Source organism: Diabrotica virgifera, chromosome 4 (genome assembly GCF_917563875.1).
Source record: "Diabrotica virgifera virgifera chromosome 4, PGI_DIABVI_V3a".
Classification (NCBI taxonomy): domain Eukaryota; kingdom Metazoa; phylum Arthropoda; class Insecta; order Coleoptera; family Chrysomelidae; genus Diabrotica; species Diabrotica virgifera.
Window position 1 is genome coordinate 18598434 of NC_065446.1, and position 12403 is coordinate 18610836.

Here is a 12403-nt window from a genome sequence, read left to right on the forward strand (position 1 = left end):
GTTAAAATATATGAACAAAGAAAGTTTTTGCTACAAAAAGTGTTATTTCAAAGGATAGAGTATGTGTTTTGATTTTGCAATAAACAAATTTATTTATTTATATCGAAATGTAATAAAAATTAAAATGTATTAATCATTAGCAAAACTCATTGGAATGCCCAATCAGAGCAACTATCCGCTGTCCTGCGCGTAGCACCAATAGTAAATGTTTATTTAAAAAAATTCCTGACGCCGTGATGGTTAATCGATTTTAGTTTTGCAAATTGCAAATGAAAGGTACAATACACTTCTATAAACAAAAACAATTTCAACATGCTATCTGCTTTATTTTCAGTCCTGTAACATTTTGAAAAAATGAATTTTTTTTGCGAAAGCTGGATTGCAAAGTTTATTTTGCAAAATCTATTGAACCGATCTTAATTAAATTTACAGTATTGTTTTACTGTATTATAAAGTTTTTCTGGGTGAAATATGAAGGTTCTAAGTGTAGCATAAATGGTTGAAAAACGTAAAATACGAATACTTGTTATTGTATGGTTTTTTCGCAATTATTGCTATTTTGCAACAAGGGTGACTATTTTTTAAATTTTTAAATAATTTTATATTGTAAGAAATTTAATTACGCAACTTTTATGTCAGTACAACTTTTCTCGAAAATGAATACTTTTAAAGTTATAATCAAAAAACGAAGAAAAAATCGAATTTTTCCTTAATTTTTTGAGATTTTGATTATTTAAACAATGTTCCGGACCTTTTGAGAGGGAGGATAACTCAAATATTATTATCTGAGTTATTTTCAAGCAATTTCTGCAAAAAAATTTGAGTCACCTCTCAACGTCCAAATGTACTAATATTTTTACAGATGCGCCCTGGTCTAATTTGCGGTTTTTTAAATTTACTTAAGGGTTACTGTTTATCGAAAAATAAAGTTTCTTGTCTAATAGCTGTAGAAAATTCTTGTTTCATTTTCGAGATACGAAAATAACAAGTTTTTTTGAAGTTATATTTCTTTAGGCACGAGGGTGAATTTTTACATTCCCTGACGCATGCGCTCACCGGCAGTATGTTGTTAGTTGCTAAATCATCCAAGTTATGTATGTATGAGCGCAACTAAGGTTTGAAAATAATATAATAGTGTTTTTAGTAAATATATTTATTATAATTTTTGTGTCTTTGGATTTGTCTTCCTTGGGAGTAAGATAATAAGTATTTTAAACATTTTTATATTTAGTACTTCACTTGATCTATTTGTCACCGTCGTTTGTAATTACGTCCCAAAAGCCGAAAAACAAAACCCTGATGGGTTATTGGTAGAGCATTCGACTACATAACGCGAAGATCCCGGGTATAAATCCTGACACGGACGATTGTTATCCTTTTTTTTAATTTTTGTTGTTGTTTTAATAAAAAAAATTTGAAAGTGGTAATATCAAAATTAGTTTATTAATTAAATAAAATACAAATAAACTTTAAAGTATCTTTATTTCGTTGAAATCATATAATAGAAGTATAACTTCTTACGTGCGTACAAAGTACACACACATTCTTTTATTTAAATATGTATTAGAATATTCGAATAAAATTCGGTATGCATTTGTTGCGCAAGCCTCTGTTCTAGACGTTATATAAACCGGATATATACCCAGACCCAGATATATGTATGTTGTAAGCATTTTACGAAGTCCTAAATCTGTTGCGTAGTAATACAACATGTTTTCATTTTTCTCGATAAAGAGCTTAGATCATTGTTTAATATCACCTTCTACTGAATAGGTTGTGCCGCCTGTATCAGTCCCAATGACACGATCGCAAAGAATAGTAGCGATGGCCATAAATGCCAATCAAAAAGGCATTAATGAAAATGAGGTATGGACATTTTTTTAGAATTGATCAAAAATTCACTACCTGTGAAATATTCACTGTGAACAAAATTTCAAATTTACTATTATGTTAATATTAAAAAAATAAACGGTGAACGGTAAACTGGTAATGAGATTTTATATAGGTACAGTGATGAGCGCGCTAATAACCGGCAGAATAACGCAAAAGATAGAAAACATAATACATTGCGAAGTAAAGAGAGATGAAACTATATGAGGTGGAAATTATCGGTATAAACGTATAAAATAACATTGCATTACAGAGTTTCGTGCCTTTAGACGTCTGTGACGGGAGTATTTCATAAAATTCAACAATGACAGTTGTCAGTTGTCATATTCCTTCGCTACGTCTGAAGTTGGGAAACTATGTAATGTAATGTTATATTATAAGTTTATACCGATAATTTCCACCTCTGCTAGTTTTATCTCTCTTTACTTCACAATGTATTATGATTTCCATCTTTTGCGTTATTTTGTCGGTTATTAGCTCGCTCATTACTGTATGATTATCAAGTAAGTAGTTGGTAGTGGCAACTAGGCATCTTGTTAATATACAGGGTGTTTCATTGGGAAACGGAAATACTTTAATGGTGAATAGAGGTCACCAAGACGGTTCTAAATATGCTACATTTTTTGCCCTACCGACTTTTATAACCGAGTTACAGGGTGTTTTATCGATTTTGCCCATTTCTTTCCTAAGCCATAACTTTAGAACCACATACATAGATATACTAACCATAAGAAAAATCCAGGTCCAGATTAACAAAAAATTATAAAGTAATTGTGACCTTAAAACAACAAAATCTGTTTGCATATTTGAAAAGAACACAAAAAAGTAAGTTTAACGGTTCGTTTCAATTTTTCGGCCAGACAATTTTATGACTAATTTTCAAATTACATTGAATTTTTTAAGAACTCTGACATTAAAAAGCAGATATTATTAACTTTTAGTTATAAATTATTAAAGATAATGAATAAATATTCATTTTAAAAATAATCAATACTTATTTACCACATTGGAACGACCCAATTAGTAATCACAAGAAAAGTCCAGGTCCGGATTAACCAAAAAAATATAAAGTAATTGTGCCCTTGAAACAACACCCTGTATATTGAAATTTTGAAAATTTGTGTACGTATTTTAAAAGAGCATAAAAATCTGCTTTAAAAGGTGCATGTCAAATTTTGGCGGAGATAATTTAATTACGGCAGTTTTGAAATCATATTGATTAATTCTGTTAAGGTCACAAGACGCTGCCAGAAAAATTAAGAACAATCCCAATGTAATTAGAAAATCGATTAGAAATCTTTTAAAACGAGCAAAGAAATGCATCGAACAAAATGGCGGACATTTTAAGCAACTGTTATTGTTCAAATATTTTTAATTCATGTTAAATTGTTTTTTTTTATTAGATTTTTTATTAGATATAGCTGTTTTTTTTTAATAATTTACTAAATCATTAAAATATCCCAATTCTCGCAATTCTAATTTACAGGAAACCGTCGTAGAATGCATTGAGAAGAAACAATTAACGTGGTACGGACATGTTCAGAGAAAAAAGGAGGAGAGACTGCCAAAGAAAATTATGAAATGGATACCTACAGACAAGAGGAAAAGAGGAAGGTCAAGTTCGACGTGGATACAAGGAGTAAGACGATCAATGAGTGTACGAGGATTAGAAGATGAAAACTGCAATGATAGAAGATATTGGCAACAAGGCATCGGACAACGTCGGAGGACGTTTTAAACCCAAATTCATATATATAAACTTTTTTTGGTAAAATGAAAACTTTTTGAGTTATTGACAGAAAACTGATTAACGAAAACTATTTATTTTATCAAAAAAATGTATAAAACGTTTTTTGCTTATAATGATTGTTTTTACCAACTTTTGCGGTCAAAATATAATAAAAAAAAGAATGTGTGTGTACTTTGTACGCACGTAAGAAGTTATACTTCTATTACTTAGTGCAGTCACTGAAGGTGGATATGAGCTATTAACTCCGATTTCGTTGAACCTCCATCGATTTGCATGAAAATTGGTGCGTGGTTAGAGGATATCTCAAGGAACAAAGGTGACATGGTGCCAACTTGCGCTTTTACATTGGGGGTGGATGCCACCCCTCCTCGGGGGTGAAAATTATTTTATTAAAAATAACCCCCCCGTTCGATAGAGGGACAAATTATAAGGAAAATTTGTTATATAAAGGTATTTTTTTTTTATTAATGGCTTTGACATAGTCAATTAGCCAGACTATTTGTTTTTTTTTTAAGTTATACTTCTTTACCGGCGATAGAGGGTGATTTTTTTATATGTTAAAACCTATCAGCCCGGCGCATGCGCATTATAACTTTGTTCTGATTGGATGTTCAAATGACATGTCAAAAATTATCCGATATGGCAGCTGTGGTTTGGAGGTAAAGGTAAAGGTAAACAAATGTATAATATATTAGTTTTATTGTTGTGAGGACAGAAACAAAAAAGTGTATAATATTGTAGTGACTTTTAAATAGTTTTTAAAAGCAACAGGTACGTAATAATTGTTAATGTATCATGGGTATAAACCTACCTATTTGATCTGCCAAAATACATAGTATGTAATACTTTTATTTATATAATTTGATTACCATCAAAATTTCTATCAATATTCACCTAATATATTGTTTTTTTACTCTATGTTTTGTTGTATTTTTTCAATTCTAAATCATTTTAATTCAAAATTAAAATAATTTGATCAATTTTCAAAATATCAAAATATCACAAGTTTAATCCGTTTAGTTAGTCGATCTTCGTAAATAATGACACATAGTGTCCGTGGCTAAGCGGAGAAGGCGAATGAATTCCAATACCAACCGCTCTTATCAGCGCTGGTTCGAGTCCCAATAGAAACTTTCTTTTTTGTTTTTTTTTTTAATACATTTTATGATTGTAAGTATATTTATTATATAATTGTATTTTCAGAAAATACGTATTTAGTTAAAAAAAATTTCGACAATTAATGTTCAGACATCATTTGTGGCTTGTTTAATGTGTTTGTGTGTGTTTTATTCTTTTATTATTTTAATTTTTGGCACTGTTCTAATAAAAATGTTTGAGAAGTAGTAAGTATAAATTAGTTTAATATTTAAACAAAATATAAATAAAAAGTATATTAATTTCGTTTAAATAATATAATAGAAGTATAACTTCTTACGTGCGTACAAAGTACACACACATTCTTTTTTTGTATGGTATTACAATAACAATTTTAAGTTAATATCTAAGCCTACTTATTATCTAAATTTACAGATTGTTATAATATATATTACAGGGTGTTATAAAGGTATTAACATAAATCAAAACTTTTTGAGTTATTAAAGATCAAAGATTTTAATTTTTCGTAAGAAGAATGCATGTTTTTAACCGATTTTTCATAAATAACTCAAAAACTATAAGTTTTTGCAGAAAAAGTTATTATTATCAAAATTAAGGCCAATAAAAAATCAAATAAACTCCCAACTAGAAAAACCTTTCGGTGATAACTAAAAGTTAGTTATAGGTAATTTAATGTATGTTTCTTTCGTCGAGTACCCAAATCTAAGTATTCAAGCTTAAATACCGAGAAAATAATGCATTTTATAACATAAACTTATTAAACATTTGTCAAAGTTCTTAAAAATATATATCAAACAAGCCCTCGAACAGGTTGATAGCATTAAAATTTATGCACCAAAAATGTTTCAAAATTTATTTTTAAAACTTTCCAAAAAATGTTATTGTTTTTTTGTAAATAACTCAGTTATTTTTTAAGATACAGTAGACTCCCGTAAGTTCGGCCTCGGTTAGTTCGGTCTCCGCTTAGTCCGGCTGGCTCTCTGAGCATTAGTCACACACTTTGCACATCAAAAATCATTAGAAAAGAAAATTCAGAAAAAAATTACTGACTTCTTTTAAGTGTTTAAGAAGCCAAACCCACCAATGTGCAATAATATTTTTAAATTTTATTAGGCCCAGAGTTCTGTAAGTATTGTTTTATAGTATTTTTTTAACTGTCTATCTTTTTATACATGTTAAAAATATGTCAGAGTATTCCTCTGTGTTGTCTTCTACTTAATGTACAAGTGTTTTGTTTTTGCTAGATCCATACAAACAATAAATGGGCATTTTTTAGATAAGCATCGGTTAGTTCGGCCACTTTTAAGTTCAGCCTAGGGTCCGGTCCCGAGGTGGCCGAACTTACGGGAGTCTACTGTATTAGGTTCACCTAAAAACTAATTAAAATCTTATTTCAAGAGCTATTAACAAACGTCGAATTTAGTCTTTTAAAACTCTTACTTTTTGAAAAATAAAAGGTTAAATGGCCCCGATTACATGGTTCTCGCAGCAAAATTGAAATTTTAAACGTTTCTATCTCGGTTATTTTTTACTCTACGGAAATAGTAAAATGGGTAAAGTATTTGGAATAGAAAAAACTAAAATTTAGTTATATATCATTTTTTACGTATATTGAATATTGAGTATTTTTGGAGTTATTATCAAAAGAAAATGAAAAGTACGATAATTTTAAAAATTCTGATTTTTTTAAATAATATCTTAAAAATATGTATTCTAAACCGGTCAAAATTGTTCGAATCATTAACTATGTTAACCTAAAGAAATTCTTGTGAGGATAACTACAAATTTTAATTTTTGTGGAAATGGCGTATGTTTTATTATTCACTTTTTCCTAAAAAAATCGAAAGGATTCTCTTATTTTCATCATAACTTGCTTAATTTTGATGCTATTAACTTCTACTGAAGCTCATTTGATAGGTATTCCGAAGTACTTTGACAAGTGCATAACATGTGTATTCTATAAAATGCATCGTTTTCCCGTTATGTAAGCTTGAATACTTAGATTTGAGTACTTGTCGAAAAAAATATACATTCAATTACCCATAACTCACTTTGAAATAACATTAGTTTAGTTCCTTAAGTGGAGAGTCTATTAAATTTTTTATTATCTTTAATTTTGGTAATAATAACTTTTTTACAAAAGCTTATAGTTTTTGAGTAATACGTGAAAAACAGCTTTGAACCATGCATTTTTTTAAGAAAAAATAAAATCTTTGATATTTAATAACTCAATAAGTATTGATTTATGTTAATAACTTTATATAACAAATTTTGCTTAGAAGTTGCCTCTCTATCGATTTCTGGTATTATTTTTAATAAAAAAAATTCACCCCCGAGAAGGGGTGGCATCCACCCTCAAGGTAAAAGCGCAAGTTGGCATCATGTCACCTTTGCTCCTTAAAGTATCTTCTAACTACTCACCAATTGTCATAAAAATCGATGAAGGTTTAACGAAATCGGAGGTGAAAACCTTCAGTGACTCCACTAACTATGATTTCAACGAAATTAATATACTTAACAGGTGATTTGTATTTTATTTAGATATTAAACTAACTTTCTTTAAATTATTAAAACGATACCAAAAATATAAAAAAAAGAATATGAATCGTCCGGGATTTGAACCCGGGACCTCTTGATCTCCGGTCACACGCGGTACCACTGAGCTATATTCCTTTTGCTTTGACAGGTTACAAGATTTCTCATACATACTGACAAATTTAATAGACCAAGTTAAGTATACAAAAATACTTTAAATATAGGTACATACTTACTATTATTATAAAATATCTTATTCCCGAGGAAGACAAATCCAAAGACACAAAAATTATAATAAATAATACATTTACTAAGAACACTAATATATCCTTTTATATGATATAATATGACTTATTTGCGCTGACAGCGCTGATACATACATATCTTGAAAGATTAGCAACGAAATACATACTGTCTGTGTGCGCATGCGCCTGGCATTATAAAATTTCACTCTCGATCGTAAAGAAGTATAACTTCAAAAATTTCACCCCCAAGAGGGGGTGGCAACCACCCCCATGGTAAAAGCGCCTTTTTGCATCATATAGATTTTAATCCTCTGACTATCCACTACTTATTCTCAAATTTTCAAGCAAATCTATCCATTCTGTAAAAATTGCGAGGTTTTGTCCTATTTTAAGCTTCATTGCTTGGACTATTACATCACTAATGTAAACCTATTTCGTTTTTAGTATTCAATATTTAAGACGAGCCAAAAGTCATTGGTGGATGGAACTAAAAAGTCTAAACATGATGACAACGTCGACTATGACGGTTTGGGCGGAACTAACAAGACAGAGATTTTTCCTTCTTCAAAAAGGCAACAAACTGGTATGAAGAGGACGAAGTCAGCATCTTCACTTTCATCTAGTAAATTTAAAAAGCTAGCTCCGCTCGGTAGTGCAGCTAAACTTACCCAGTTTTTCCCGAATAATCAGTGATATTTATTGTTTTGTTATATCTAGTTGTTTAATGACTTTTTCAACATATTTATTTTTGTAAGAATGTTACCATTATTTTAATAAAATTTTACGTAATTGAGCGTTCTTAAAAATTGTTCAAAACTTATATTAAGGGTAAAGCAGAAGTTTTTTTTTGCTTGAAAAATGGCTTTGGCAGAGCCAATTAGCCAGACTTGTTTGTGATTGATTGCAGATTCATAATCATAAATTTCTTATTTCATAACGTACGTACAATATTAATTCTTTGATACAACATATTATTATATTATATTTTTTGAAGATATTCTTCTTTAGCGGCGAATCGATTGAAGGTAAAATTTGATTGATCCGCGCGCATGCGCACACCGACAGTATGGTATTAGTTGTTATACGGGCTCTGATTGGGTGTTGAAATTTTGAAATGATCTGTCAATAATTGTTCAATATGGAGGTTATCGGTAAACAAAAATATTGTATAATATTAGTTTTTATTGATGTGTGGACAGAAATAAAATCAAATTTATAATTATAGTGACTTTTTAAATAGTTTTGAAAAGCCGCAGGTACGTAATTCCAAATGTTTCAGTTGGAAATACCTAATAGTTTCAATACCTATCTATTTGGAAAATGTAAACAAAATAATGTAGTTACCTATTAGTAGGCAATGCTTTAATTTACATAATCTGATTACGAACAAACTTTCTACAAATCTTCATCTCATATATCGTTTTCTTACTCTATATTTTGTTGTATTTTATTTCGACAAAAATCAAACTAATAATTTTATTAAATGCATATAAATTTATGGTGTAAACGTTTAGTTTGTGTATATTCCCTCATGACGTATACGAGAGTTTGGTGCAGTTTGAAATGGCGTCAACTTTCGTACGGCGCGGTGGACGTGAGGTGGGTTCAAGCCCCAAGCAAGTTATTTTTTTATTTTTTTATAGATTTTATGATTGTAAGTATATTATTATATAATTTTTGAAGATATTCTTCTTTTTTGAAAGTGGTAGATAAGAAAGTTAATTTGATTTTTAAATAAAATAAGTACAAATAACCTTTATTAATTTTACCTAATATTTACTTCGTTTAAATCACCTACTATATAATAGAAGAATATCTTCTTACGTGCGTACAAAGTACACACACATTCTTTTTTTTATTATATATTTTAATTTGTGGTAATCACTTTTTTTACTTCTATTTTTTTTGTTATTTTTTTATTTTTCTTTTCTTTTTTTTTGTTTCTATTTTTTTTTGTTATTATATTTTATTATATGTTCTTTTTTTATATATTTTTTTTTCTTTTTAATTTTTTCAAACCAAATTAAATTATTCCTAGTTTACAACTTGTATTTACATAGTTTAACATGTTTATAAATGAGATGAAGAATTTCCATATCATTTGTAAATATTAAAGTATTAAGGTTTATTGGGAAACAACATTTTAAATTTTTTAATTCCTTATAAAGGTCGTTTATGTTATTTATCTGTAAATGACATTCTAATATGACATGTGTTAGATCTCCGATTTTGCCACAACTACAATTGGGAGTATTACATATAAAGCAGAAGTTACATCTTCCAAACACGAGCTTTAGGGCCTCCATATACGGACTGCAAAGTGCAGTCGAGGCCCAACTGCACGAATGCGATCATGTTGCTGTTGAACTCAACTGCATTCCGATAGCATATCTGCAGTCCAGCTGAAGTCATGTGCGACTGCAATACGACCGCACCTATTCAATCAGTTGCAATATGGATTCGGATCAAGAGAGTCTACTTCTCATTTTGTTATTACGTAATCGAAGGCGTAGAAAACGTCGTAGAACGTGGGTGAACGCTATGTATTTTGCAATCTAGAGAACAGAATAGAATGTTCATACTTTGTATTCTCAGCTCAGAAAAGATGATAATAAGTTTTTCAACTAAACTTACGTGCATAGAAATCGGCCCACTTAAAAATTTGGCCATTTTTGATAAATCGTATTTCCTAAACCTGTTGGCCGATTTAAGTGATTTCTTTAACATATTATAGCCTGATTATTTAACAATACCACTGTAATAATATTGTTGTTAAACAGGTAAATTTTCATTGTATACCGGGTGTACCAATCAAACTGGTTTTTTCTCAAAGTTCGCATCACCCTGTGGAATATTCTACCATACATAAAATACTGAAATTAGAAACCCAACTATAGTCTCAGATTTTCTTAACATTCTGTTTTGTGATTAATTCGTTTATGTTGGATAATAAAAAAGTTAGGTACTTTAACAACTAGACATGTTCTTCATCAATAGACGGTGTTTCTAAATTAGTGCGACAAACTTTAAGGGGTAATTCTGCATGAAAAAATAGTGACAGTTGGCTTGATAGACGTTTGTCCGCAAATGTTTCGTTTCCGAGATACGGGATGTTGAATTTTTTCTTACAAACTGACGATTTATTTATTGCTTTAAAACCAGTTGAGATATGCAAATGAAATTTGGTAGGTTTTAAGAGATAGTTATTGCAGATTTTTTGACATAAAATTAAGAATTTAATATTCACCATTGGCGCGCATACGGGTAATATGACCGAACATATTACCCGCATGTACGTCCATGAATAAACAGAATGTTAAGAAAACCTGAGGCTATAGTTGGGTTTTAATTTCAGTATTTTATAAATGCTAGAAGATTTCACAGGGTGATGCGAACTTTGAGAAAAAGACACAGTTTGATTGGTACACCCGGTAACAATGAAAATTTACCTGTTTAGCAACAATATTATAACAGTGGTATTGCTAAAGAATCAGGCTATAACATGTTCAAAAAATCACTTAAATCGGACAACAGGTTTAGAAAATATGAGAAATCAAAAATGACCAAATTTTTAAGTCTGTCGATTTTTGGGCACGTAAGTTTATTTTAGGATGTCTGTGTTATCTTTTGATGTGTGTTTTACATCGATAATTCCATATTATAGATTCATGTGATTTAATTTCATTCATAAACAAAGTGTCATCCAAATCAGCTATATTTTGCATTTTTCTTGATAGCAAGCACGGTTCGTGTGGGACGTGTCCAACCGCATTTTGCTGCCGGCTGCAGGGCGAAACTCGACCGCAATCCAACTGCATTTTTGCAGTTGGACCACCTGTGCGGTCCGTGTATTGTGAAATGATAATTTTGTATTGAAACTGCAGATCGCCCAACGGTGACCGCATGATGCTGCTTGCAGTGACCGCACTTTGCAGTCCGTATATCGCACCCTCAGTAATATAGAGGCACAATTCAAAAAAGTAGAGTTTTAGGAAATCGCGTTTAAAGATTCTGGTTTCCAAAATTACAGCTATTTTTTCAAATGACATGCTTATTATTTAAGTTATAAATGTGAAATTTGGCAGATTTGTTATTTGATATACAGTGGAACCCCGTTAACTCGGATTAATCGGGACCGCGGCCGACCCGGGTTATCGAAAATCCGGGTTAGCCGGAGAAAATGGTAAAAATTAATAATATATGGTATGCTTACAGATAAACTCCGTTATAATTGTCACACAGACACTGGTAAACCACGTTCGCATTCCACACAAAACCACACATACAAAGCTTCGTCAAGACTCCCATTCTTAGCTTTATTAGCTTTGCACCGATTGTCCAAAATGTCTTGTTATCATTTTGAAAAAAAATCTTCGATTTTAGTTCTATTTTTCTTCCAATCCGATACTGTAGATGTACCGACACCATATAATGCTGTAAGATTCACCTTTATCAATTCTACTTAATGCTTCTAGTTTCTTTTCCATTGTCACTACAACATGTTTACGTTTTGTTGCCCTTATAGACAAAAGACACGCACACAAAATCTGAATAGATTTACGAACGATTACAGAACAGAAGCGAACAATACGACTTTACTACACACAATACCGTCTCTGATGTTATGTTATTTAATAACAGTGATGACTAAGACCATTGTTAAAAAAAGAATTTTAATAGTCTTTTCTAAACAGTGCTAAGACAGTTTCAAATAAATAAAGGATAATACAGGTGCCTGTTGTTTTCGATAACACGACATTATCTCTCAAATATTATATTACATAGAGTTGGTACAAAACCTCGTGAAACTTGAAAATGCGTATGTATAACCGAAATAAAATGAAGCCCAAAACATACGACTATTTTA

General features: G+C 30.5%; 1 protein-coding gene across 2 annotated transcripts in view; it reads left to right on the forward strand.

Annotated features, from left to right (window-relative positions):
• Positions 1-8326, forward strand: part of LOC126883475 (E3 ubiquitin-protein ligase TRAIP) — a 56870-nt gene extending 48544 nt beyond the window's left edge. The window contains exon 6 of one of the 2 annotated variants that reach the window (XM_050649043.1): positions 7981-8326. In XM_050649043.1, coding sequence (XP_050505000.1) covers positions 7981-8229 — 249 coding nt within the window. In that variant the 3' untranslated portion in view covers positions 8230-8326. Of the gene's footprint in view, positions 1-3376; positions 3644-7980 lie in introns of those variants that run through there. The other variant, XM_050649042.1, reaches the window with a different exon arrangement.
• Positions 8327-12403: the final 4077 nt, after the last annotated feature.